This window comes from Gavialis gangeticus, unplaced genomic scaffold (assembly GCF_001723915.1).
Source record: "Gavialis gangeticus isolate Ggan-Ray unplaced genomic scaffold, GavGan_comp1, whole genome shotgun sequence".
Classification (NCBI taxonomy): domain Eukaryota; kingdom Metazoa; phylum Chordata; order Crocodylia; family Gavialidae; genus Gavialis; species Gavialis gangeticus.
In genome coordinates this window covers 217,865,639-217,891,615 of record NW_017729032.1, presented here as the reverse complement: position 1 = coordinate 217,891,615, position 25,977 = coordinate 217,865,639, and the positions used below count along the sequence as shown (strand labels likewise).

At 39.5% G+C, this 25,977-nt stretch overlaps 1 protein-coding gene across 2 annotated transcripts in view; it reads right to left on the bottom strand.

Moving 5' to 3' along the window:
- Window positions 1–488: 488 nt before the first annotated feature.
- Window positions 489–25,977, bottom strand: part of PAXBP1 (PAX3 and PAX7 binding protein 1) — a 44,770-nt gene continuing 19,281 nt past the window's right edge. Inside the window, exons 7-17 of one of the 2 annotated variants that reach the window (XM_019524698.1) lie at window positions 22,221–22,344; window positions 20,410–20,509; window positions 18,864–18,979; window positions 17,318–17,517; window positions 12,530–12,674; window positions 12,243–12,364; window positions 10,968–11,044; window positions 10,592–10,658; window positions 6,987–7,133; window positions 6,378–6,532; window positions 489–2,007 (exon numbers count right to left, since the gene is read on the bottom strand). In XM_019524698.1, the coding sequence (XP_019380243.1) occupies window positions 1,890–2,007; window positions 6,378–6,532; window positions 6,987–7,133; window positions 10,592–10,658; window positions 10,968–11,044; window positions 12,243–12,364; window positions 12,530–12,674; window positions 17,318–17,517; window positions 18,864–18,979; window positions 20,410–20,509; window positions 22,221–22,344 (1,371 nt within the window). In that variant the 3' untranslated portion in view covers window positions 489–1,889. Of the gene's footprint in view, window positions 2,008–6,377; window positions 6,533–6,986; window positions 7,134–10,588; window positions 10,659–10,963; window positions 11,045–12,242; window positions 12,365–12,529; window positions 12,675–17,317; window positions 17,518–18,863; window positions 18,980–20,409; window positions 20,510–22,220; window positions 22,345–25,977 lie in introns of those variants that run through there. The other variant, XM_019524699.1, reaches the window with a different exon arrangement.

The window sequence follows — 25,977 nt, the reverse complement described above, 5'->3', positions numbered from 1 at the left end:
TAGCAGGACAGACAGTAAGATTGCAAAAGAAAGCATAGCTCAAATAGTGGAACATTAAGATCATTAAAAAGGAGAGGGTTGTTAAGATCTTGCAGAGTATAGATTAGCATGAATCAGGGGGATGATAGTGGACCATTAAATCAATTGATTCTTTCAGCACTGACTTAATTGACATGCCACTGCCCATCCTAGGCAGCTTGTTTTAAAAGTTGGGAGGAGAAATCAAAGGAGGGAGCAGGGTATACAACTACACCATTGCACCCCACACCAGATCTGCCAATTTGGAATTCTCTCATCTATATATTGAAAATCTAACTTTTACCTTGGGAAAGCAAATGAAATCCATCATGACAATGTGGCTTTGGTATATTTCAAAATCTGTTTTCCAATTCAGTTTGTTTTTTTATTTAAACAACTATTTAACCATGGAAAGTTCTTCTGTTAATACCATTCTGAAGTAAAAGATAAAACCTCACAGGTTGCACTGATACAGCTCCATGACAGACAAGTTTATTGAAAGGATTCTTAAAAGCAGACACTCTGAATGTATCCATCAGTCCAACAAGTTCAGAAAAAGCAACTGTTTGGTGTTCAAATGATGTGTGCATGTTACAAATTGTACATTTTAATATACTCATTTATATCACATGACATGAGCATAAAATACAATGATTCTAATGTTACTCAGTATGCCAATTTATTGCTACAATTCCCAAGTAATGTAGGGCACATTTGGACAAACTATTTCCAAAACAGTGACAGCTGTTATCCCCTTTCCTTGGAGCCCCCAGAATATCACTGGTGTTCCAATGTAAGAGAGCTTATACCAAAGATAGCATTTTGATTTGCCACAAATAAATTGAGCATTTGTTTTTGCATGATGGCTCATTTAAAAAAAAAACCAAAAACAAAACCAAACAAACCTGGATTAGCAGGAACTGTAAAATTTGGTTGCTTGGTCTGTTTACACTGTGGCAAGTATTTATGAGATACAGAAAATTTATTTTCCTGTTTGGCTTTTATACCTCTAGAAAGACTCATCTGTGAGGAAACAGATTCCATGTATAAATCAAAATTGTTATAAATTATATTATAGAACAGTAAAAATTTAGCTGAGTTACTAATAAGATGAGGATCCAGGATTCATGAAATGCTGCCTTTTCAAAGTAAATGACTCTTCTGGGGTCAGGGAATGCTGCCACTTACCTTTAAACGTGAGTTGCCACATTTAAATTGCCAATCTAATGTTTTTATGAAAAGTGATGTTGAATGATTTCAAGAACAGTTTGAAGAAAGTTCTGTATTCATTCTGAACGTAAGTAAACTTCAATTATTTTAATATGAGAGCAGCACAGCTGCCATGCAATATCAGGTGCTATTTGAAAGCTCCCTTTCAAATTAGGTCAAATGATTCTTACGTATTTGAACGTTTTGCCAACCCTTTTGACCAACAGTATGGTCAATTTACTGTCAAAATAAATTTCAGCAAGTGAAAAAACTTATTTTAACAATAAAAGACCAGTAAATCCAGTGTGAAAGTAACATGGTAATACAAATATATGCACACTGTGTAATTACACAATACCCACATTCCAGTTAACCATGGGACAAGTAACTGAGTAGATGGTTAGGTATTTTGGGTACAAAATGTTTTTGTAAACAAGATGCTGAGCAATCTAAGGAAAATCTGTTTCTGGAGAAGTAGTTTCCAGGATTCTTTTTTTTTTTTTCTTTTAAAGAAATCAATACTTAAGGATGCTGTATATAAGAATGCACTTTGTATTAAAACAAGGATCAAGACTTTACAGTTTAAGAAACTTTACATATGTACATATACATTACACAATCGGGAATGGTTTTTAAAGCTCAGAATGAGTTATCTGAAAATTTTATTTCCCTTCAATTAAAACCTTTAACTCTTTCACATTGTGATCATTTGCAACCGTCACAGCATGGTCCAGAGCTCGAACACTTGCTAGAAGCTTTATTATCTGTTTTATGTGCTCCCTACATGGAGAAAGGGGGAAAAATAAGTCAGTACACACAAACATTAAACTATCCAAGACAAGTATTAACATTTGAAAGCAGAGAACTGTTTTATTTTCTGAAAACTAAATACATTTGTTGAGACACAAACAGCTTTGGATAACAAAGTTAAAAAAAATCTGAAGTTAACTGAAATGAAAGCAAATTATCAGTATGGATATTAAACCAGAAAAATTACTTTGGGGGTAGTGACACTAAAGCGAGAAAGAGCATATGTTGTACGTGTAGGTTACCTGAATGTACCATTGCCTCAGGATAAAGTCTTGGTCATTAGGCTTGTGCGAAGTAGCTAGTATTCGATTTGGATTTGGATGCAGCCAATTCAGGGGCAGTGATTCGATTTGGTGATTTGAATCACTGTCCCGAACAGATTCTGCTGAATCTGATTCAGTGATTCAGACACCACCGAATTGGCTGAATCTCCAAACTGAGTGGGGCCCACCCCCACCCGCTCTTCCAGCCCCATCAATGGCTGCCCCGCCCAGTTGCAGCATCCCACCACTTTAGAAAAAACCCAAAAACCCTGCGCTCACTGGCTCCTGCCAGGCAGGGGGTGATCCCTGGCTGGCCCCCTACTGCTGTACCGGTGAGTGCAGGGCTTTCATTTTTTTTTTTTTTTAAATATATATATTTTTTAAGCACCAGGATGCTGGGGCTGGGCGGGGCAACCATTGATGGAGTTGGGAGAATGGGTGGGGATCGGGGAAGTCTTCAGTGGGGCTGGGAGAACAGGCAAGGGATGGGGCCTGATGGGGTTTCCCCCATGGTTCCCCTCCCCACTCCTCCAGCCCCCTCCTTCCACTCCCTACTTACCAGCATGGAGTCTGGGTCCAGCTCCCTACGGCAGTGAGCGGAGACTGCCCAAATCTCTGAATCTCTCTGAATCGATTCAGAAAGCTTTGAAATGATTTGGACCTTTTTACTGGTCTCCCAATTCAATTTGAATTCAGATATTTGGCTGCCGAATCAGGCTGCATCTCCTCTGAACCGAATCAGCAACCTAAGCTTCTCACAGCCCTATTGGTCATAACTGGCTTTAGGAAGTGAATCTTTGCTAGTAAACATACTGATCAAGTCAAAAATCAGCAGCCACTCTTTCTGCATGTATCCAGAGGTAAGACAGAGGCCACACACTTACACAAACACCTGATTCAGATCAATCTAGTAGGTTTGGCGTGAACAAACCCTAGCAATCTAGTCTACAGGGGTACAAGCCTAGTTAAGAACAATTTTACTGAACAAAAAAGATGAAGACTGCATGGGAGTCAAACATCTAAAGAAAGTTTCAAACAGTAGAATGGTCTAAAAAACTACCTTACATGAGACCATCAAATCAAACTCTGAAATAGTCCTTCATACTGGACAAACTGACAGATGCAGATACAGGTTAGCATGTTTATTTTCCTTTTGGCACAAGTAATGTGTGATTAATGTTTCTGCTTTGAGACAATGTACTAGCAATATTTCCCTTGATACTGCATGACAGAGGAGTCTAGATACACAGATACAACACAAGAAGATTTTTATAATTTTGTAAACTGAAATTATAGAGCAAGTCTCTCATATGTTACCATACGGTGACTGAAAAAGCTTTGCCACTTGATGTTTATTTCCCTATGCTTCAATAGGCATTACCTGCACAAAGCACACAGGAATTAAAATTGAGACTGGAGTATAATTCTTTGGTTTAATATCCAACTGACCTCCTGTAATATTTTTTCCCCTTAATTCACAGTCGTGTGCTAGTTTTTTCCATACAAAACTACAGTACACGTAGAAAGAAAATAGCTAATACTACTAATACTCCTCACTTCTTTACGTTTCTTTAAAAAGCAAAATATTGAATCTAGTTAAAGTGTAAGCATTTTGGGTTTCTGACTGCTGAAGGAGAGAGGAAGTTGGTACACAAAGTAGTCACAAGATTTAAAGACAAAAACTACTGCTGCTGGCCTAGGCTGGCTAAAAAGCATTAGACCATCCTTTGCACCAGATCAGTAGTGTTCTCCATTCTCCAACAAGAGCATGATTCAGATGTCCACAAAACTAAAAGTTGTTTTTAAAAACAGAGATAAGGATGTAAGCCTAGCAATAACTACTACTGCAACTGAAAGAAATGAAATTACATGGCATTATCACTACAGCTTCAGTCAAATGAGGGATATTTGTTCAGGTCTCCAAGAAAAAAACCCTCTCAAATTCAATTTCCTTCCAACATACGCTTTGAAAAAAAATTGGCTATTTAAACCTATACATGATAACCAGTGATCCTGGTTTTTCTCTCTCAAAAAAATACAAAATTTTCTGATAAAAATCCAAAATTCTCTGATACCCCCCATTTACATTTTTCTGCAAATAAAATGAAACACCACTATATATAGGTATCAGTTGAATACAGTGTTTTATTGACATATTTACAATTATTAAGCAATTTGGAAGCCAACCAGTGTCTCAATCATAATTAAATAAAATTCTAAATACCTATATATTTTGGCATTTGATTTTGATTTTTTTTTTTTTTTATCATGGAAAATCAGAGCTCCCCCTCTGCCCTCTTTGCTCACCAGGACATGGGTCAAGCTATGGCCATCTCCCCTGCTGTTTTGTGGCACTGAGCAGCCCTGATATGCCAGTATCCCTCACTCCCAAGCCACAGTCACCCCATAACCTCTCAACTCCTTACCCACAGCCTCCTGCCCCCCAGATCTCCCTGATAGGCAGAGAATCCACCTCTCCTCTCCAGTTTAGGTCTGAGGATCTGGCACTGGCCTCACTAGCAGCACCCGTGGGGACAGACTGTTTGCCCCTGCAAAGCACCACAGAGCAGGAGTAGAACCTAGGGGTCTGGGCTGTCAGCCCCCTGCTCTAAGCGGTCAGCCTCCATTCCCCTCCAAGAGACAGCCAAGAACCTAGGTGTCTCAGCTCCCACCTTAACCTGCCAGCCCCGAGTCCTATCCCCAAGTGAGTACAGAACCCCAATGGTCTGGGGTGCCAACTTATGCCCCAGGCCTAGCTCCCTTTACAGAGGGCAGAGGAAACTCACGGGTCCAGGGTCTTTCTTGGGGAGATGGGGCTGTTTGGGATACAGCAGAGGGAGAACCCAGGCATCCAGGCTCCCAGCGCTCCTCTGCTCTGACCCCCTACCCCTTGCACCCTTCCCAAAGCAGGCAGGCCAGATGCCCTGCTTTGTGGCCCAGGTGTGCTGTTGCTGGGGAATGATCTAATTTTATTCATTGCTAATTTAATTAAAGGATTCCAGCCCCAAGCCTGTGTCTCCTGGGACCAGTGCTTGGGAGGTGGAAAGGGGCCAGACCTTTCGCTGCTCCCCTCCTCTCCCCACCACCACATCACATTCCCATACCGGCTGGTGCCCCTCACTCCTGACCTGCAGCCCCTTGTTCCCCTGCAGCCCTGCCAGAAGAGCCTAGGCCCCACTCACCCCAAAGCCTGCAGAAGGCAATGTGAGTCTGAGCCAGCCCTGGCTCTTCTCAGATTCCACTCCCCCAAGCAGGCAGGGCTTAGGGTTTCATGCCCTTTTTGCAAGCAGCTCATTGCACGCTACAACTCTGCCAGCCTGTGGAGAGCTGTTTGCAAAAGGGGAAAATCCGCATTTTTTTCTACAGGAAACAGAAAGCCCAGTTCCCTGATGATAACAAGATCTACCACAGAGGAGAATGCAATTCCATTGACAGCCTCCAAAGATACAAATTCTAATATGGCTAAAGTACAGTTCTGCAATAAACACGTACCTAACTACCTACATCATGGCTTTACACATCAGATTCCACATGGAATTTCAGCTTACAAACAGGTTTAACCATTAACCCAAACTTACCTTGAGATCCTCTCTTCTTATCCCCACCAAAATAAAGACTTTGGAGGTCAAAGACTGTTCTGTCACACTAACACAGACCTTTGTTTTCAAATTTCATCCTTTGTTGAAATGATACAACCTCTGAGATGACTGGTATATGGACTAGATTGTCATCGGCTGCATTTAAGCATCTAATCTAACCAATTCATCTAGCTATTAAGGTAGACTATTTTCCCCATACAGTGTGACAAGCTTGATGAGAAGCCAGCAAGAAGAAACAACCCTAAGTGCAATCTGAAGTCTTTTTTTTTTCTTTTTTAAAGAGCAGAACAACCTAATGAGAACAGATCAAACACAATCCATATAAAATATACCCAAAAGCCATGATGCCATGTTAGGGGACATCACTCCAAAGACTATAAAGCAACATGCAGAATTTTACAGGGGCTTATTTTTCATAAGTAGTGTGCATCAGCAACAAAAGAGATACCAATGCCTTAAAATATTCAAAATTAGTTACCTTGCATTTCTTTTCTCTACATCAGAGCAACCAATGCTGTTTCTGTAAATTACATCAGCCAGATGAACAAGATATCTACAGAAGTTTTCTAGCTGGATAATGGTTTTGTCCCCTTTTAGATTGGTAAACCACTGTTTAGGAAAGCAAGCAATTACCTAGAGAGGAAGGGAAGAGAAACTTAAAAAAAATCTCAAGTAACAAAACATAAATATCAAAAGGTGTGATTTTTTTTTGGAAAAAAACCCAGTAAAAAATGCAAGGCCCAATACAGACATTACAGTCCTCTCACTATGTACAATATAAAATTTCCAAAGTAAAAATTATGTTAGCATCACATACTGAATCAATTCTCAAAGGCCCCAGTATTACCCACCAACAGCAATAAGGGCATAATTCTGTTTTAATTCATGAACATTAGAAATAAATCTTGACAGACTCACAGAGCAGTTGCCTTTTTGAAAAAGAGATCATAATAAGAGAACCCAAGGGAAAACTTGGGGAAGCTGAACAGATTCCAGTCAAACCACAAGTACATATTTACATGACTTGCAATTCATGAGTTGGAAAGTATTTGCATTTACAGAATACATTTTATTTCACTTTACTTACACTCTGAGCTTTCTTAATGCTGTCATCTCCATACTCAGAATTTTGAAATGCCATAAGAATATATCTATTTAGCAGACCATCTATTGATAATTCCTGTAGAGCTTTGTTTGAAAGGATTCCATACCACTGGAGAAAGTTTCCTAGTAACTGAAAGCAACAAAAAGAATATGAAGACTGTTGAGTATATGAAGGCAAACTGATAAATGATAAACAGTTCAGAGCATGTTCAAATATACTGACTAGAGCTGAAGTAAAGGAGAGAAGAATAATATTGACCATTCGGTTTCATACCTAAACAGAACCAGCGAGATGATATTCTCACTATTATAATAAAAAGAAAACCCTTTATTTATACAAAGACGCTTATATATAATTCCTGGCTGTGGGCTACTGCAAAGATAAACAACTGAAGAAAAAAAAGCAATGTTTTAAAAGCCCAAGTTTGCCCTACCAATTTAAAAGGTAAGCATCTGTGAAACCAAGCATGGTATAGCATACTGGTGACCAGATTTTTCAAACCAAGGCCTGAACATATCTATCAGTACTTGGGGGCTAGATTTTTTGCCATCTTAAAAGACACTCTACTGCTACTGAGCACTTAGGAACATTTAATTCCTGAGAGCCATTGGTACAAGAGACGTGAGAATGGACAGGACGAAGTTAACCGAGTATGCTGTGTTGATTATTCAGGACTGGTGTAGAACCCTGGGGAGATATTTCCAGCCTACTGTAAAGTACAGCAGCCTGCATGGGATAGATAGAAGAGATCTTTTCAAAGATGCGCCCCTAACCCAAGGCAGAGATAGTAGAGTTTTTGGCACTAATCCTTTTGCTGTGTACATAGCCTGGCAGGAAAGCAGGCAATGAAGTAGCCAGAGCAACTCTCTTTCCTTTTGTGCAATGCAGTTAGTGGCCAATAGAACAGCTGTTGAGAAACTGCAGAAGAGATGGGACAGCAACATCCCAGAGTGCTCCCCACTCATTCAAAAAATCCAAAGTTTTCCTTGAATTCTATCTGGAAGGCAGCACCTCCTTCCGCTTCTATGTACCAGCAAGAAGGATTCAAATACTTCATTAAAAATGCCAGAAGGCAGACTTTACAATAAGCTGAATACTGGTTCCCCTAACAGCAGAACTAAGTGGTGTTGCTCAGTCTGACATTTTACACAATTATGAGATATCTGAACAGAATGAGAAACTTCAGCTTACAGTCAAGGTTCTGCCTCAAGCAGTGGCACAGGAAGGCACAAAACTGCATGGAGATAAATGAGTATAAGGGACTGCTTTATTGCTGGATATAAAGGGCTATGTTGGTGGGGAGGTCTGTGAGGATGTCTGCAGGAAAGCAAGTAGCTAAGGGTACCTGTAGAAAGGAGGGTTGCTACTGAGCCCCTCATCATGCAATCAGTCAAGCAAAGCAGCATGACATGGCTGCTTGCAGCAGCAACTGCAAGTCATTTCAAGAGTCTGCATGACATCTCAGCTGGCCTGCAGGATTCAGGCCTCATCTACAATGCGCAACTGTTAGCAGGAATAAAGTTGTGCTAGCAAAACTGCAAGTACGTCCACACTTGCAGCTCCCTCCATGGCAGCAGAACCCTTTTGTTGCTGCACCATCAGCTCTGCAAACAAAAGGCAGCATGTGTAGACGTGCCGTGCCTTCTGCCAGCTGCCCGTTAATGACTGATGTCTCCCAGGAGGGAATGCACTCCATGCCTTGCCAGTGCAGCTGTGGTAGGGGATCCACCCAGTTTCAGCCAGATCTACTGATTGCCGCCAAATGTCGTGTGGGTACATATGTAATCTGGTTGCAACAGTACTCTGATTACAAGGCTTCTTTTTGCAGAAGTATTGCTAAATACACTAGTCCATAGTGACAACACTATCAGATAGTGTCACACAAGACATGGCATTTTGCAGGTCTGACACAAATATTTATCATCATCGTCATATCTGTTTTACGCTACTTGAGGGTGGGCGCTGGGTGGAGACAGGAAACATGCCTATTACATGCTCATAGTCTAGGAAAATGACAAAATTTTTAGATGCTGTGGATAACTTATTTTTGCGCTTGGAAAAGTGTATCAGCTTAGAAAGTGAACCAAAGGGTGGACAGATCTAGGAGTTGAAGATAGACAGCGTCACTGAAACCCAGACTTCTACAAATAGTAGTGTTTCCAGGATTTTTTCTTGTGGCCGAGGTGAGAAAAGGTGGAACTGTTTTTGTTTTGTTTTTTTCCAATCTCTGCATGAAAACAAAATCTCTGTATTTTAAAATCTCTTTGTGATGCTGCCTTTTAGTCAGAAAACATTTTTATTATTTGTTGAGGGGCACCAATATAAATCAGTCGATATTGGTGGACCTGGGGGTGCGCACAGTGGTGGGAGCTGCCTTCCCCTGCCCCCTGTATGAGCCACATGTGGCTCCATCCCATGCCCCACCCCAGCTGAGCAGCACCTGCACCTGCCCCAGCCCCACCTCTTCCAGCAACACTCAAAGCTCCCAGGCTGTATAATTTGGCAATTGGATCAGTATTGGCCAAAAAACTGGTTAATAATCAGCACTGGCCCAAAAAGTCTTTATCAGTGCACTCCTAATTATTTGGTTTCTTTGAAACTTTGTGCATCTCTGCTCTCCAGAGGGGAATATGGCTGGACTCTCAAGTTTCAAATGTTAAAAGAAAAATAATTTTAATTAAACAAAAATGGTCACTGTAACAAGTGCGGAGCTCTCACCCCAGAGTCTGATGCCCCCTGGCAGTCGGACCCACCTGCTCGGTCCTTGAGCTTCCCTAGCCTCCTGTTTCTGATCTGCCATGCCTTGATATTTAATATGATTACCTTGGGAGGCTGCGTCTAAAAACCAGGTAGCTCTGTTTCATGCCTTCCCCCTATGCACAGTCCTCGGGGCTTCTCTATCCTTGAACACACTATATTTACCTGAATCCAAGAAAACTATGAATTTAAGATGCTCCCTGAATAATTACATTCTATATATGGAAAATTTATAAATTTGTTGTAATTTTCCATGTACAGAATCATTTATTGGAGGATTGTGTTAAAATCACTCACACTGCTGCAGCATGGAAAGTAGTGACAGGAGGGCAGGCAGTGAGAAGGGAGTCGAGCAGCCTGCCCCCTACCACATATCCCCAACACCTGCTTCCTAACTGACCCCCACTACTGTTTTCCCTGCTGCACTATTTGTCCTAGTTCATTTTTAATTGGACTATTGAGTGTTATCTGCCTAGTGTATTGATCAAAGCTGCATAGCTATCTTTAAGAGTTATAAGATTAGGCAATTCATTTAAGCATTCCCTAATTCTGCTCTTTGTATGGGAGAGAGATTTTAAAAGGGAACAGTCCTATCAAAAAGGTAATAATTTTAGTTAAGTTTATATACTGTACTCAAATTCAAATTAAGATGGTTAAAAATCATAGGTATTTCCCACAACAGGTACTTATCACTCAAACCCTGAAGACACAAAATTTTCACATAAAGCAAGTATGACAGAAGGACAACTAGGTCATTCTGTCTATATAATTATGAGTATTTAACAATAGCAGTACCTAGATAAAACCTCACCAGATATTTGTCAACTTACCTTAACTGAGGACCAAAACTGGCGTTGGAAAAACAAATATGGACCAGAATTCTTGTTTTCTAAGACACTGGAAAATAAGAGATTTCTCTAAACTTATTTATAAAACCAGGCATTAAAACCTCAGCCTGAAGGTTGTGGATTAATCTCTATTTTCACACACAGAAGTACACTAAAGAGTCCAGATTTATACCACCCATGATTCACTTTCTCTTCATTTAACTTCTCCCTACATAGCAGTGAAATTGTTGCAGCCAAGCGAAAGAACCACCCCAGAACTACACAAAACACCTCACCTACCATACTCAAAACAAACTGTACTTGGTACTGTTAATATACATATTCATGGTGGTACCTGCACATTTAATAATAAACTTACTTTTTTGGATACAATGGCATGAATACATCATCATCTAGTGTCCTCCTCATTCTTAGTAACAGGGCTTTCAAGAACGTCTGAAAAAGTGAACATTGGGATGGAATTACTAGAATGCTAGAAGTCCTACTTGGCTGTTAGAGACCCACTGTAAAAATGTAAAGGCAATGTACTTTAAGAGCCAACTGGACAAAGAATGAAAGCATGTACCTAAAGTTAAGCAGGCAGATAGTCCCCTGAAGTCAGATATAAGGATTATTAGCATCCAATTTTTAGTACAATATTTTAAATCAAATTTATTAAAACTCAATTGGACTTCTCCAGGCTTAACATTAGACACATGCTTAGCAGTTTGCAAGACCAAGGCCTCAATCTTCATGCTGAAATAACTTTTCCCCAATAACTACTCTGGACTACTTCCAACTATTTTAATGACAGTGTAGATACTGCAGTAAATACTATACTAGTAACTCACAAGTACCGGACCTACCTAAATCTCAGTTTGGCGGAAACTATGAAAAACAGCATTGTCCACGATTACCTGGAAATCCAGCATTGGCTATCATCTCCCACAAAATCAGAGGCAGCAGTGAGGTAGACTGAGTGAATGCACCCTCTACCAAATCAGCAGCAAGGAGCAGAGCAAAGTGGTAGTGAGGCAGACTGAGTGAATGCATCCTCTACCAAATCAGCAGCAAGGAGCTGAGCAAAGTGGTAGTGAGGTAGACTGAGTGACATAGACTGAGCCCTCCACCAATCAGCAGTGAGGGTTGGGGCCTCCATGAAATGTCTATGAAATTGGCTCTGCATGTTGCAAGCCAGGCGTGAAAAACCCATCATCTCACAGTGACTTAGGTAGGTCCCTACTCATGAGATAAGTTCTTTTGTTCATAGACAAAAGGCAAGCAACTGAATTTTGGAGCAATAAATCCAAGGCTGCTCCAGGAACAAATTGTAAAAGGAAGAAACCAAATGGTTTTCAGGTAAACCATAAAGGAAAATTATAGCATCATAATCAAGTTTAGTACCCTTTGTATTTCCCTGTGCCAATCTCACCAAAAACTATGCACTCTTCAATTTCTCGGCTCCTTTTCCTAGTGTACTTCCCCAACTGGCTTTGCTTAGTGCTACAGAACTAGCTAGGGCACATCATTAGTTATAAAATTCTGTTTCTTATTCCCACAGCAGATAAGCACTATGTTGTTGTCCACTGTACTGTTTATTCTGTAAAAACCATCCCCCAAAAGTCCTACAAAGGCAATTGAGATAAAGGTTTACCTGTGTGTTTTTGTTCTCTGCGTTTACCACTGAAGGATATCCATCTACTAGTTTCTGTGTGATTGCTACCATTTTAGATGTCTGTGATGTGGAAAAAGGGTCCCATATATTCTCAGCAATGACTATTAAAATAGAATTAAAATTACTCCACCATTTTCTTCACAGGTGCTCATAAAACAAGCAGGAAGATAGTTAAACAAAAACAAAAGAAAAGGTTTATGCCTTTATTTAGGATAGTTTAGCAGTTTTAAGTAGTAATAAGACAGTGGTATTTTTGAGAAACATACCTGTTAGTTTAGCAAGAACCACCCTTTCCACAATGGTAGGTAACAGTGAAATATCTGCATCATCCTTCTCTTGCTCCTGTTCTTCACAGCCATAAAAAAGCAATGATTCAAACCACAGCATGTTTTCAAAATCTCGACATTTACCCTATTAAAAAGTGAAAAGAGATGTTAGTTTCCATATGTTAAGATCAACACCAACAATACTTTAAAATACCTGTTAAGCAGTACTAATATCAATTTAACACACCTGCAGGCTTTAGACAAAGCATAACAGCTCTGAAATTATTTGCCAAGTGTCCTAAAAAGCCACATTAAGTAGCACTGGGTACACTAAATGGTATTTAGACATGTATTGTGCATCTTCAGGTACCTAAATAAAATCTAGCCTGAAAGAAAACTTAGCTCCTAGAAAACTGTAGAAAGTACAGAAGACTACAGTAGTAGAAAGTAGTTAGACCTGTGGCCTACAAGAACCAACTAGGGGGCATTCAATGAAATTAATCGGAGGCAGGTTTAAACAAACAGTGGGTAGTTAACTTGCGATGCTTACTGCCAGAGAAGGTTCCAACAAGCACAGTGGTTCTCATCCTTTTTAGAGGCAGGGCATCCCTCCATTACTTTTTTGAATCAAGCAGCACTCCAGGTTGAGAACCACTGAGTTAATGCAATGTACTGCATGTGTTTACTCTGGAAAGTGCTTTAGATGAGGAATAGAGGGCCATGAAAAACCTTCCTGCACTGAAAGCCCAATTGCTAAAAATATCTTTGATACACCCAGCCTTAAATCGATAGTATTCTCCTTCCTTCAGCACTTTAAGACTCTTCTTTCTGACTAGGCTTATGATTTTTTAATCAGTTGGAACAGCACAGCACTGAAGAGTCAAAAATGGTCTCTTATTTTTCTGAAAACTGCTACCAGATTAAAACAAAACAAAAATGTACTGAATGTGGAATACTGTGCCTCTAGGTCTCTCTGTTTAGAGAGTGAACCAAATTTTATCGGCTTGGGGAGGTAATATACAGTTATTTTACACAGAATCACAGACTGGTTTCTGTATGAATCTCCTTCAGTAACACTCCATGACTTTTTTAGACTAAAATACGCTGCCTCAGTGGCTTTCAGCCAGATTGCTGCCACTGCCACCATGACCAAGTAAACAGGCCTCACGCTCCTGCTGCACAACCAGATGGGGAAGGCTGCAGCACAGGCACTCTCCTGCTGGCATTAAGGCTTTCTGATAAGTTTAAAGTTGAAAGGCCAGATTCTGGTGCTGCAGCTCTTCCTAGTCTGATTCCACTTGGCATCTCCCAAAAACACAGGCATCCAGAGGAAGTGGAACTGTCTTGCATGCCTCTGTTTACAGGAGGAACGGGGGGGAGAACAGATGGGGAAGAGCTACAGCACAAGCCAGTCCTCTGCCTGGCTTTGGTTTACCAGACAGCCCTGAAGCAAGCAGAAGAACACAATACATGACAGGTGCTTGTGGCACTTGTACCCAGCCACAACAGTGGAGCCTGCATCATGGCAACAATGAAGAAGATAATACAGTCAGAGTGAAAAAAGGATTAGACAAATCCATAAAGGATGGGTCCGCTGGGAACAGAAGAGAAGCCAGGGATCTGACATCCTTAAAATCAATGATGACTGATGCCAGGTTGGTCATGACAGGGGATGGACTACTCAATCTTTCTGGATTCAAGGCACCCCTCCACAACTTCTTGGAATTGAGTGGCACCCAATGTAAAAAAAAAAAAAAATTCAGATATTATGCCACTTACCTGCTTACAAAAGAGGCTGGGCAGTGGGGATAGGGGATCAGCCACGCAGGAATAAGCCTAAACCTGTTCTTAATTGCTTATCTCCTCACAGCTTACTTACCTCCTCCCACCTGGAGGCACCCTTCAAAGGATACCCTGATTGAGAATCACTGCTCTAGATAAACCTTGTTCATATATGTTTCCTCTAAAGCAGGGATGGATAACCTGGCAGCACATGTGCCATGAGTGGCACAGGCAACCTTCATACGCAGCATGTGGCAGACAGGAGTGGGGACAGGAAGCACAGCAGCAGACAGGGCAGGAAACAGAAAGAAGAACAGCAGACTGGGCAGGGGAAGGGGATTGGACTGGCACTTGGTGAAAGCGTAGGACTTAATTTCTGGTATGCCTGTCAAAATGGCCCTCACTGTTTGGCAATATCTGCTACATGTCACTGGCAAACAGCATACTGGGCTAGATGGGCTATTGGTATGATCCAATATAGCACTTCTTATGTACAGATTAATTAAAAGAGTCACAAATACCATTTTAAATGAATATGGCCTTCTACCTTTTTTATTAAAGAAACTAATTTTGTAACCTATGGAACACAGTTATTAATCTGTGTCCCAGTCCCCCCACACACACACAGAGTTTACATGCAGAAAATAAAAGTTTTTTTTGCTGCCCACAAGTTCAACACTGCCTCAAGTAGTCTTCTCTTGATCCTTTCCCTGGCAACTCCATCTTCACAAATATCTGCATATATCTATACACTACAAATCAAGCAAAGTGGAAAGCCACTTGGAACATTTTCAACATCTGTATATCTTTAAATGGTAAATACAACAGCTTATTTTAATCTGAAGACACACTCACTGGTAAACAGGATTAAAGTATATTCATTAAGTCTGTTTTGGACTTGTGTGTACTTCTTGTTATTTGGCAAGTGTCCAAAAAACTGACTTGTTAATTATCAGGTGAGAGGGGGAAAAAAAACCAAACAAAAGCACTGTATATATCCTTGCTTACACTAGGAAACGTATAGCAACACAGCTGTCAGCAAGGGGCTTGATTTCTGTGATTAAAGAAATTGATGAAACATAAGTTGCAGGTAAAAATGTAGCTGATTATGTTTGATCATTAAGAAGGAAAGAGAGAGACTGTCAGTTCAGTAATATTGGGAGCATGCAATATTTTAGGATTATTTAGCAATATTTATTAGGGCTGTCTGAAACTTTGGCAGCCATTCCGTTTCAGAGGCATTTCGGCCCATTTAGGCACCTGAAACGCTGAATCCAAAATAAAACAAAACCATCCAAAACATTTCAGAAAATTTCGGAGTTTCAGAGCTGGGCATCCAGGGAAACAGAAATTAAGAGGGAGGGGTGGGGTGGAGGGGAAGGACTGCTCTGATATTGACATCTGTAGCTGGCCAGTGTCTGCAATCTGCCCGAGGTCCCTTCAAATCCCAGTGCGCTGGGGGAGGAATGACAGCCTGCTGTCATCCTGCGCACAGATCTGGGGACCCACGCCCCCTGGGAGGAGTCTGACACAGCCCCACAGCCCTCTTGGGGGGCGTGGGCCCCCAGATCTGCTCACGGGATGACAGCATGCTGTCACTGCCAGCTGGGACCAGCGCCAGCACCTGAGTCTGCTTGGTACAGCCCGCACTGAGCACCGGAAATAACCCAGTGCTGGTCTCAGCCGGCAGCGGCAGCCTGCTCTCATCCTGTGCACAGATCCAGGGACCTGCGCCCCTCGGGAGAAGTCTGGCACAGCCCTGCAGCCCTCCCAGGGGGGCATGGGCCCCTGGATCGGCATGCGGGATGACAGCATGCTGCTGCTGCCAGCAAGTACTATAAGTTTTGCTTTGAACAGTTTGAGGTGCAATTTCACAGAAACCCCTATACCTGTCTCCTTGAAACTTGGCATGCTTCATGCCCGCAGAAGGGGCTACCACTCCTACAAGTTTCATCCAAATCAGGCAAGAAATGACAAAGTTATAGGCATTTTAGTGATTCCCCATCATAACCTATGGCCGAATCACCAAAAGTGTTGAAACTCTGAAAAAGATTCAGCCAAATCAAAACGGATCAGCGATCCGAAACACTGAAACAAATCACTGTCCCTCTGAAATGGCCAAATCCAAAACTGAATCGAAACAGCTGTTTCCCAAAGCCTTATTTGCTTATCAATGCAATATGCAAAAGGTCACTGTAGAAACAGATTAAAATTAGTCCTACAGTCCCATTTGGGCAACACCTTCCAACTCACAGTAAAATAGCAGGTACACTGACCCAGGAGACATCAGTAAAAGAGAATAGCTATATGACAATCTTAGAATACCAAACCTAATTTTTACAAATGGTGTGTGATCTGGTCAGCAAAATACAGTTATTAATAGGTAATAGGGTGTTTTGGTCTTTTAATTGTTTTAGCTTAAAAAGAGCTTGGGGAAAACAAGCAAGGAAGGAATGCAATGGATTTAGATAAGAATCATCTCTTTCAGATGCTGCCAATTCTGCCAGTCTGGTAGCCCAGAGATCAAAAGAACACTTAACACAGTTTTAAAAAAACTCTGTTCTCTTAATAGGTTTTACTCTATTGCGTGGAAGCAGCTGACACAGATAAAATTTGCAGAGGGAGTCTAAATGCGTTATGCCTCATGGAAAAAGGCAGGTAGACATATAATGGTTTATTGTTTTTTAAAGACTCTCTTTCCCTTTGATGTTTTTGTTTCAAATAATTTCTTTACGGCTGTTTTGTTACAGAACTCTTACTGCCCCTCAGGAAAGAATTTTGCAGATGCCGTATACAAGTTCTATAACAGCCATGAGCTTAGTCTGAGTGTGAGAGAATCATGCCATTCCACCTCAAAGAAAGTGAAAGCCAAAGCATGCACAGAGTGCACTCGGATACAAGGAATGTCAGAAGTGCATTTCACTTTATTTGGGAAAATGGTGCAACAGCCCATAGTACTACAACCCACTTAAAAACTTGTTTATAATTTTAAACCCAGTATCTTACCTCTAACGGATTCCATATAAGAAGCTGCAGTCTTATTAAAGGATTAAAAAGCTTTGGTAAACATAAGCCAATATAAGCATCCTTGTAAGAGGAGGAGTACTTGGAACGCCAGGCTTCGAACTGTGACTTAATACAGTCAATTGAATAAAAGCTTTCTAATACGTCTTCGAAAACTTTGCTGGACTCCTTCAAAATGCGATCTAGAGGAAAAGTTTAAGTATTTGTAATGCTTAATTTGACTGAATTTGGTTAACTTTCATTACATTCATTTCAATTACTTCTGTTATCTAGGTTTGACATATGGGTCATACCTTAATTTTATACCTCTTTTTGGTATGCATCTTAATGCATCTTATACCAGAAGATATGGTTAATTTTGAAGTGACAAAAATGCAAAGAAAACAAAAAGTTAACCTTTTCTACTGTGCTCTACCTACACAATGCAACAACAAAAACTAAACAGTGTGTTGACATTAAGGTGTCCATTTGGTATACTGTTGTATCATGTCAAAAGATTTTACATTAAGATATTGTAAGGTAGCACAGTCCAATTTTCTGAATGGCACAGATACTTGGAAGTTGGTAAAAGTGGACTTCAGCTATATGGGTATCATGTCCCAAGTACAATGAGACATCCCTGACGAGCTGATCAAGTGAGCATTCCAGTAACCATGGGTTCTCCCATGTATACATTTGTCAGTACAGAACTACTGCATGTCAAAAGTTTAACTACTACAATGACTGGGAACACTATTTGGACTGACAGCAGTTTTAAGGAAGCCACAATTAATCAATTAAAGTTATGAAAAATTAGAGGGTTAAAGAATTAGAGTTCAGTCACTAGACACCACCCATTAAGTTAAGATGTATGCAACAAGACACTATAATTGTTACAGAATTCAAACAAATATGATACGGTTCTAAAAAGATGTCATTACATTTTTAAACATTCATGACAAATCCAGGGAAGCTCTCCAGGCAGCCATTTACCATACTTCGAAAGACTTCAGAATTCTACAGGCTCTATAGTATTATGCTTTATCACAACCAAAAATCGTTTTCTAAGCAGCTTTTGGACAAAAAACTTTTTCAAGAACTTAACTACCAACCTCCACAGGACTACAAAGTCTACTGTGGCTAATCAAGAAAATCCTGTATTATGAAATGCAAAAAGACATTTGAGTTGCAGGAGAGAGACCAAAATGAGTTAAGGCAAGATCATATAATAAGTTGGGTTACAGAAACCCATTGTTCACCCTTAAGTTCACTTCCTGCTCGATGAACAATTGCAATCTGGCTAAAATGTCGCCATAAATGGGACTGTAAGTAAATTAATTTTCTATGTGATTTTATATCAAATGGGTCTAGTTACAGCTGTTTTTAAGATTATACATAAAAGAGAAAAATTGATAGGTTTTAGGCCTATTAAATGCTTGGACTATTTTATTATCTTGTCATTCTAAATCTGAACATATTCCATACTGCAGAAGTCTGCATATTTTTTCTACATATTCAAGTCCTCCCTATTCTGAACAACTTTTCTAACCTCGTTCCAGGTTGAAGTTAGTAATATCAGTTGAAGTTTCTTCATCATCACTGGAAAGGCCTTCAAGGTGATCTGCTATCTTCCCAGTTTGCTCTCTTGCTTGCCTTCGACGGGCTCTATAAGGCAACAATGAAATTAAGGGTATAAGCTAGTGATTATAATGTTTTGTACAAGTAATTTATGAATCTAATGTAACTCATAGCAAAGACAGTTTCTTCATCCTCCACCATGGCAACTAAAACTTCAGGCCCCTTCACACATACTACAGCTGATTTCAATAACTTTAACAAGCACCATCTGATTGACTGCTTTCACACAGAAAGCCTGAATATCTGTGGACATCCTTGGCTAGCATATTAGATGAGGCAGTTGAACAGGAGGGGCTACAACGAAGAAAATTCTGTTGGAAACAAAGTAGTGACAAACAAGATAACCATCTGTGTTATTTAACTTAAATATTCCCTTCATTACTTTTTATGCTGTCCAGCTTGTAAGCTCTCCAGGACTAGGCCAGACCTTTCTGTAACTTAGGACAACACAGTGATTGCCACAAAATTGACCAGAGCCAATCAGTGTGGATATCTTAAATCAAGGCGTTTTAATCACTAAGTGGAAAGCACTGATTTAAATCATCTTTCCCATTTCTGTACAAGTTATTTTGTAAAGAAAGGTACATTCTCACTGATTGATTTAGCTACTGAAACATGTAAATGCAGAACCTAGAGCCTTTATGCAAGATCTGGTACATCTTTTTCCTACCTGAGAGATACTATAAGCATGCACATTTATTTAAGCACTTGTACAGCTTATTTTTAAATTCTTATTTGTATTTTAGTAGGTTAGACAGTGCTGAATAATATATTGCATTTTTACTACATATTCAATTTTTTGCTTATATTTTATATCAAATAACCAGAAGCATTGTAAGAAGTTCCTATCTGGGCAGGTGTTTAGCAAAGAAGGCTAAACTGGGATATTGTTTGGGGAGTTTTTGTTTTACATCTTATTTTAAATATTCTACCTGGTTTCATAGGTTTTCTTATCATTTATTGTAGGCCACCCAAACCTTCATTGGGAAGAACAGAAAATAAATCTGATAAGTAAATATCTGCTTTAAAGCAGAAGTACAAGATGACCCAAATGACAACTCTTCAGAAATACACAATAGCAGCTCCTGGAATTAAGAGGCCAGATCCCAAGGCCTGTGGTGACTTTACTAGTAATACAGCCTCTGGATCCAAGAGGTTCAAGCTCTGAATAGAATGATCACCTATGCTCACTTATGGAGCTTGACCTGCCCAACCCCAATCCCTCCTTTTATCTAGAAAAGCATCAGTCTAACTCAAATATTTGACAGAGGTGTGTTAATTCTGTATATTTATCTTCTAGTTAAAAGAAGTTTTAAAGGATAACTTTAGACCTTAACATATTTTGTATAAAATTCTGGTTTCCTTTTTAAACAAAACAAAAACAAAACAAAACAAAAAAATCAGTCAGTCAATGCCGACCAAATAGGCACCAATTCCTCCCCGACCCCTTGCTTTACCTTCTAGCCTCCCTTTCTGCAGTTCGGCGTTTTACTTGCTCTTGATAGAGTGCTCTATCTCGTCCAAAAGAATCAAGATTTGGGGCCATCAGTGCTTTACCTGCAAGACGATATTAAAATGAATTAAAATACTTTTATCTACATTTATAGAGAATAATGTGTTGTTGGCAAACTCATGACAGCCTTCCAGTTAATGTAAATTGTTATATTATGAGGCAGTTGTAAAACAGACACCTAGAAGGTTGAATTTGTGGCTCCCTAATTTAAGAGAGGAAGCGATGGAGGGTGGACTCTCATGCTAAAGAAATTCCAGTTAAATCAAATATTTCAATGCACTTCATTCTGTTCCCTCTAATATTGATGCTCATTAAATTATCACAAAATTGAGTGGTCTTAAATAGCATTTAAGCTGCTAGGTAGAAGATGGAAATGCTACGCTGTTATAAACTCATTACTGTGCAATTTTTTTTAAATAATGTGAGAAAAAAAGAGAGAGAAGAGAATGGGTAGAAAAGGAATTGTAGAGTAAGGTTCAGTATTTCATATTCCTATTAATGTGGTGTTCCTCCCTGGAATAAAATGATTAAGTTCACTAATTTACTTGAAGTCCTACACATTCATCAGAGCACATTTTTTCCCCAAGGCAACTCAACAACAGATTATTCTAATTAGGTGCCATAAATTTTGCTCTTAAATCAGTGAAGTAAATGATAATAAATGTCAAAATTAACATGAAAATCTCCAGGAGGGCTTATACTTGCCCCCACTATAGAGGGGTGGTTTAAACCACAGAGCCTGTGTGTATGTTCCATGGATTATTTCTGATGGGATTTACTGACTGATGGGAGGATGCAATTTTCTAATTAGGTAGTGTATGAATTGTCACTGAGCCTTAACCACATAGGTATGTAAGAGGTATAGGTGTGGATATCAGCAAGTAGGGTCTCACATGAACTTCTGGTGGTTGCAGGACATGTTTTTCTACATTCAAAACATACTTTTTTATTATGATTTATGTGAAATGGGAAACCCTATACCCTCTCATGGACAGGAGCCCAAATCTAATAATTACAGAAAAAAGTGTTCAAAAGCAGCTACTTGAAATTTTGACCAATATCTTCTACTCTGGAGAATTAAAGCTTTCCAAAGAAGAGGGAGATGAATCAACATTGCACAAGGTTTTTTTAGAATGATTTCCATGGTTGAAACAATTGTTTCTCTGCTTTTCAATGACAGATGCTTCATACAAAAGTTAAAATGCTTGAACATTAATTTCCATGACCTGCTAACAAAGGAAAGTACAGAGTTTTAACAGATACCCTCTGATTTCCTAACTTTGAATTATTTTTTCAAAGTGTCCAAAACTTAGCACTTTTACAGTTTATAGACTAAATTGTAGTCTAAAAATTAAAAGGCTCTTCAGATGATCAAATGTCTTTATAATCCTAACCAAAAATCAACTGCAGATGTAGCCTGAATTCCAGGGACACTTCAAATTATTTGATCAAAACAAATCCTGACACAGTTTGAAGTCAAAACATAACTACTCTCACACATTCTGAATGCTAGGAAAGAAAGAAAATATGTAGTTAAGACCGACAGAAAGGAGAGATGAAGTCTCAGAATCAGAGCAGATTAGTATTTAAACAAGAGACTAGAATACTTTTAACCTAAATTTGCTTCTACCCATCACAAGGGCAAGGATAAATATTTAAATCAATCATGCTGTGCAGCATTTACTTTTAAAATTAAACCATACTAAGTAAACAAGGTTGTTTAATGAATAATAAAAACCTTCAAGATGGACTGACTTGAATGGCTTGAAAACTCCGAAGATTCATCTTTAATATCATCTTGTCGTCTTTGGACAAGGCGCGAAGCTCGCTGTTTGTACAGCTGGTGCATTGATGATTCAAGTTCATTTATCAGAGGCACCTGTAAAAATATAACACACTACGTAATATCAAACTCTTCAGGTGCTTAATCTTCTGGGGTACCATGCTATTCCAAGATGCAATGCTGCCACTGTAGTTTAAGAGGCATCAGTTTTCTTTTACTTGATGATCTTTGAAGCCAATGTATTTTTCAATTTGGAGACACTGTATGCATCTGACAGAGTTTGTAATAATGGTCTTCAATTACAGCAGGAATGATCAGCAAGTAGCTTCCATCAATTGAGCAATGCTGAGTGAAAAGCTCAAATAATAAGCCAACTGTCAGACGGATTCAGAACCAGGGCATTAGTATCACACAGGGGTATTCTGTAGGACTCTTGTGCACGCAGAACTCTTTTACACTATAATTTTAAATGCGGGTTTAGTCTAGAGAGAGAGAGAGTGCACTGACAGCAAGGACTGGAAATCTGAAATATATGCTGAACCTACTAAGTCAATAACAGTTATTCTGAAACTGGTATCAACACTGAAATTCTACCAAAATGTGACAAAGTTGAAATCTGGTACAAGTTGAAATTGTACCATAACATCATCATTTAAACATGGTCTATACCAGCATTTTCAAAATTTTGGGGGCCAATTCCCCACTTTCAGTCTCAGCCCAAGAACTGAATTTGTGGAGCCCACAACCCTACTTGTAAGTTGTGATCCCTACAACAAGTCTGTATGTTTATGCCAGCTGGTGCCCTAATACAAAGATTTACCCAAGTGTATCATTTTGACTTCAATGGCACTCCTGGTGTGCCACTGAAGTAAAACTATGTACTATGCCAGTCTTTGCAGGACTCACCTTAAAAAAACAACTTAGGATCTGCTACTACCTTCTGAATTAAGAGTGATGAATTTGAGTTTTAACTTTGGAAGTAAAGTATTTATGTAGGGCAATGTATGAATGGTTGTGCCAAACCTGATTTGATCCAGCTCAAACCTGATTTGATCTCTAGAACAAAATCAGGCCTGCAACCAATGAGATGTCTACTTACAGCCACAGTTAGCCGTCTCTGTATTCACATTGCAGCTGGGAACCAACTTTGACGGCTCAAAACTACCTACCATAAAATTGTTTTTATACATGTATTACAGGGGTCAACAGCCTTTTGCTGGTAAACTCAGGAGCTTGCAACCTGGCTGTGGCTGAGGGCAGGAGGTCTCCACCTCCTTCCCACCCTCTCCCCCGTCATCAGCCAGTTGCTTGCACTCACTCTTGCTGCAGGATTCCCAACCCCTCAGAAAGGGAAGTGCAGATGAAACAGAGCAGCAGGCTCCCCAGCAGCGCAGTGCAGCTCTGTCACCGATTCCCCAGATCAGACTGGACTTTGTGGGCCAGATGCAGCCTGCAAGCTATAGGTTATCGATCCCTTCATTAAAAGCAGTCACTCAAGACCTTAATCCATTAAAACTGGTAACTTTCCATTTCCAATAAAAGGAAAGGAGGAGATAGGAAATCAATAAAAGTTTTGAGAAGTTTCTTGCTTTAAGCCATACACTTAACTTTTTTACCTATAGTTTTTTCTAGAATTCTTTTGCTGACAAACCACTACTGTGTTTAAGACTACTATAAAAATTGAGCTAGCTCTGTATTTGAAGATACACCTAAGAAGTCTCCCCCTCCCATATAAATGGAGTAAAAACCAGACAGAGGCTGATTTGTCTTCTAAGAGAAACATTGCTGAAATATAGCAATTAACACTTAACATGGAAAGCCATTCCTTGTTTTGTGACCTTACACTCACACACTAAGCAGCATAAAGACAATTTGGTCTTAGAGTAGAAGACAACTAAATTCCTGCAAGACATATTGATTCAGCAGGTCCACCTATTGGAGGTGCCATCTTTTGGAGAAAATTTAGAACCATTGTTCTACCTATTTTCATTCAAAATTCTATAGCATTGTGAGCTCTGCAAGGAGCATTAATTTGAAGTGTAGCCAGGAAAACAAGTTACACTCTATACAGATTTCTCTTTGCAGTTTCACTTGGATATACTATTACAGCCTAAATCTATCAGTCATTACTTGTGAAAGGATTTGATACTGATCTTTCTATTTTTGTTCCCTAAAACATGTTCTTATATAACAGGTACCACATTCTGCCCTAAGCTGCACCTCAATGGGGATGAAAGGAAAGAGCACTGGGGTTCTAAAACTAATTTTACAACCTTTAAAAAACAACAACTAGTAAACCTGATTTGGAAATATATGTTTTACCTCTTTAGACAAAAGGGGGAAGGGAAAGAGACATGGTTTAAGGGAAGATGATATTAATTTCAACTAAATTTTTTTGTTATATTATGCCAAAAGTTCACATGCCACTAGCATTTCTACATCTTTCTAAAGAATAATTTACCTTCATGAACCTATCTGTCCTCAAACTGTTTCCCTGTAATAACTCTATTAATTAAATATCAAAAACCTGTCCAGTTGGTCCTCTGAAGAAAAGGTGTGTCATCAAAATAGTCTGTGAAATATTCCACCATGAGGCGATACTGCCCTACCCCCTCCTCCTGTTTTCCTGGACACATTTAAAGTGCATGAGGTACCCAAGGTCCTGTGTACTTGTGCATTTCCAAATTCAGTAGACTAGAAAGAAATTCTACTACAGCTTTATTAAAAATAAATGTTCTACCAAGCTAACTATAAATGTGTTATTTTATACTGCTCTGTATTTTTACATTTAAATGAGTTGCAATTTTCTGTTGTAGTGCAATGCTGTTAATGAACTTCTATGGTGGGTTCCAGAGCAAATCTGTGACCATAGACATGAGTAGCACCAACCATCTTACAATATGAAAGAATCCCCGCCAAATGTAATATTTTAGTTAAACAGACTGTTGCATCCTAATCTTGGAACTGACTAGACACATTTAGTAGCAGTGTCAATGAAGTCATGATGCTCTGTGTGCATGTTAGCATCTACCTAGGTGCGGTGGACCACAAGATCCAGGCCTTGTCATCAAAAACGGTGTGTAAATTTTGTAGCTCTACAAACCATTATATTTGTCAACAACAAACTAAGATTTTTCCCTCTAAAAAACCCCCTAACAAGTATCCAGAAAGAAATGAGAGCACAAAGTGACTTATGCTGCAAGAAAGTAATTTTAACACTGCGAGTATCAATTATCTACCTATACAGCGAAACTGCCTGGCTGTTGCCACTGCTTGCCAGCAATGAATCCCATTGAACCCTCATTGAAAACTAGCTGCTTATGTAGTGGGACTGAAACCAGTTTTGATATTATCATACAGAGTGCAACCTCAAATATTACCTATTTACCAATAATTTTCCACTGTATGGAAAAAAAGCTCATACCTTCCTTATATTCAAGACTGCATCTTTTTAACTGAAGCTTTGATTTCAAGCTGACAACTCTTTAACAGTGCTCACTATGTTGCAGCTGTTTAAATTGGTTTTAGGAATGAAGCTTCTAATTAAAAGGCTGCAGCTTTTAATACAGAAAAGGTCTAAAAGCTCTAAAAGCAGTCTACAATTTTTTCTGAAAAGAGACAAACTTATACTTTGGATACAATAAAAAAAAAAATAGTACTGAAGCCGAAATGAGTTAACTTCAATATCCATGAACAGCTAACAATACTAGGTCAGAACGAATTTCATTA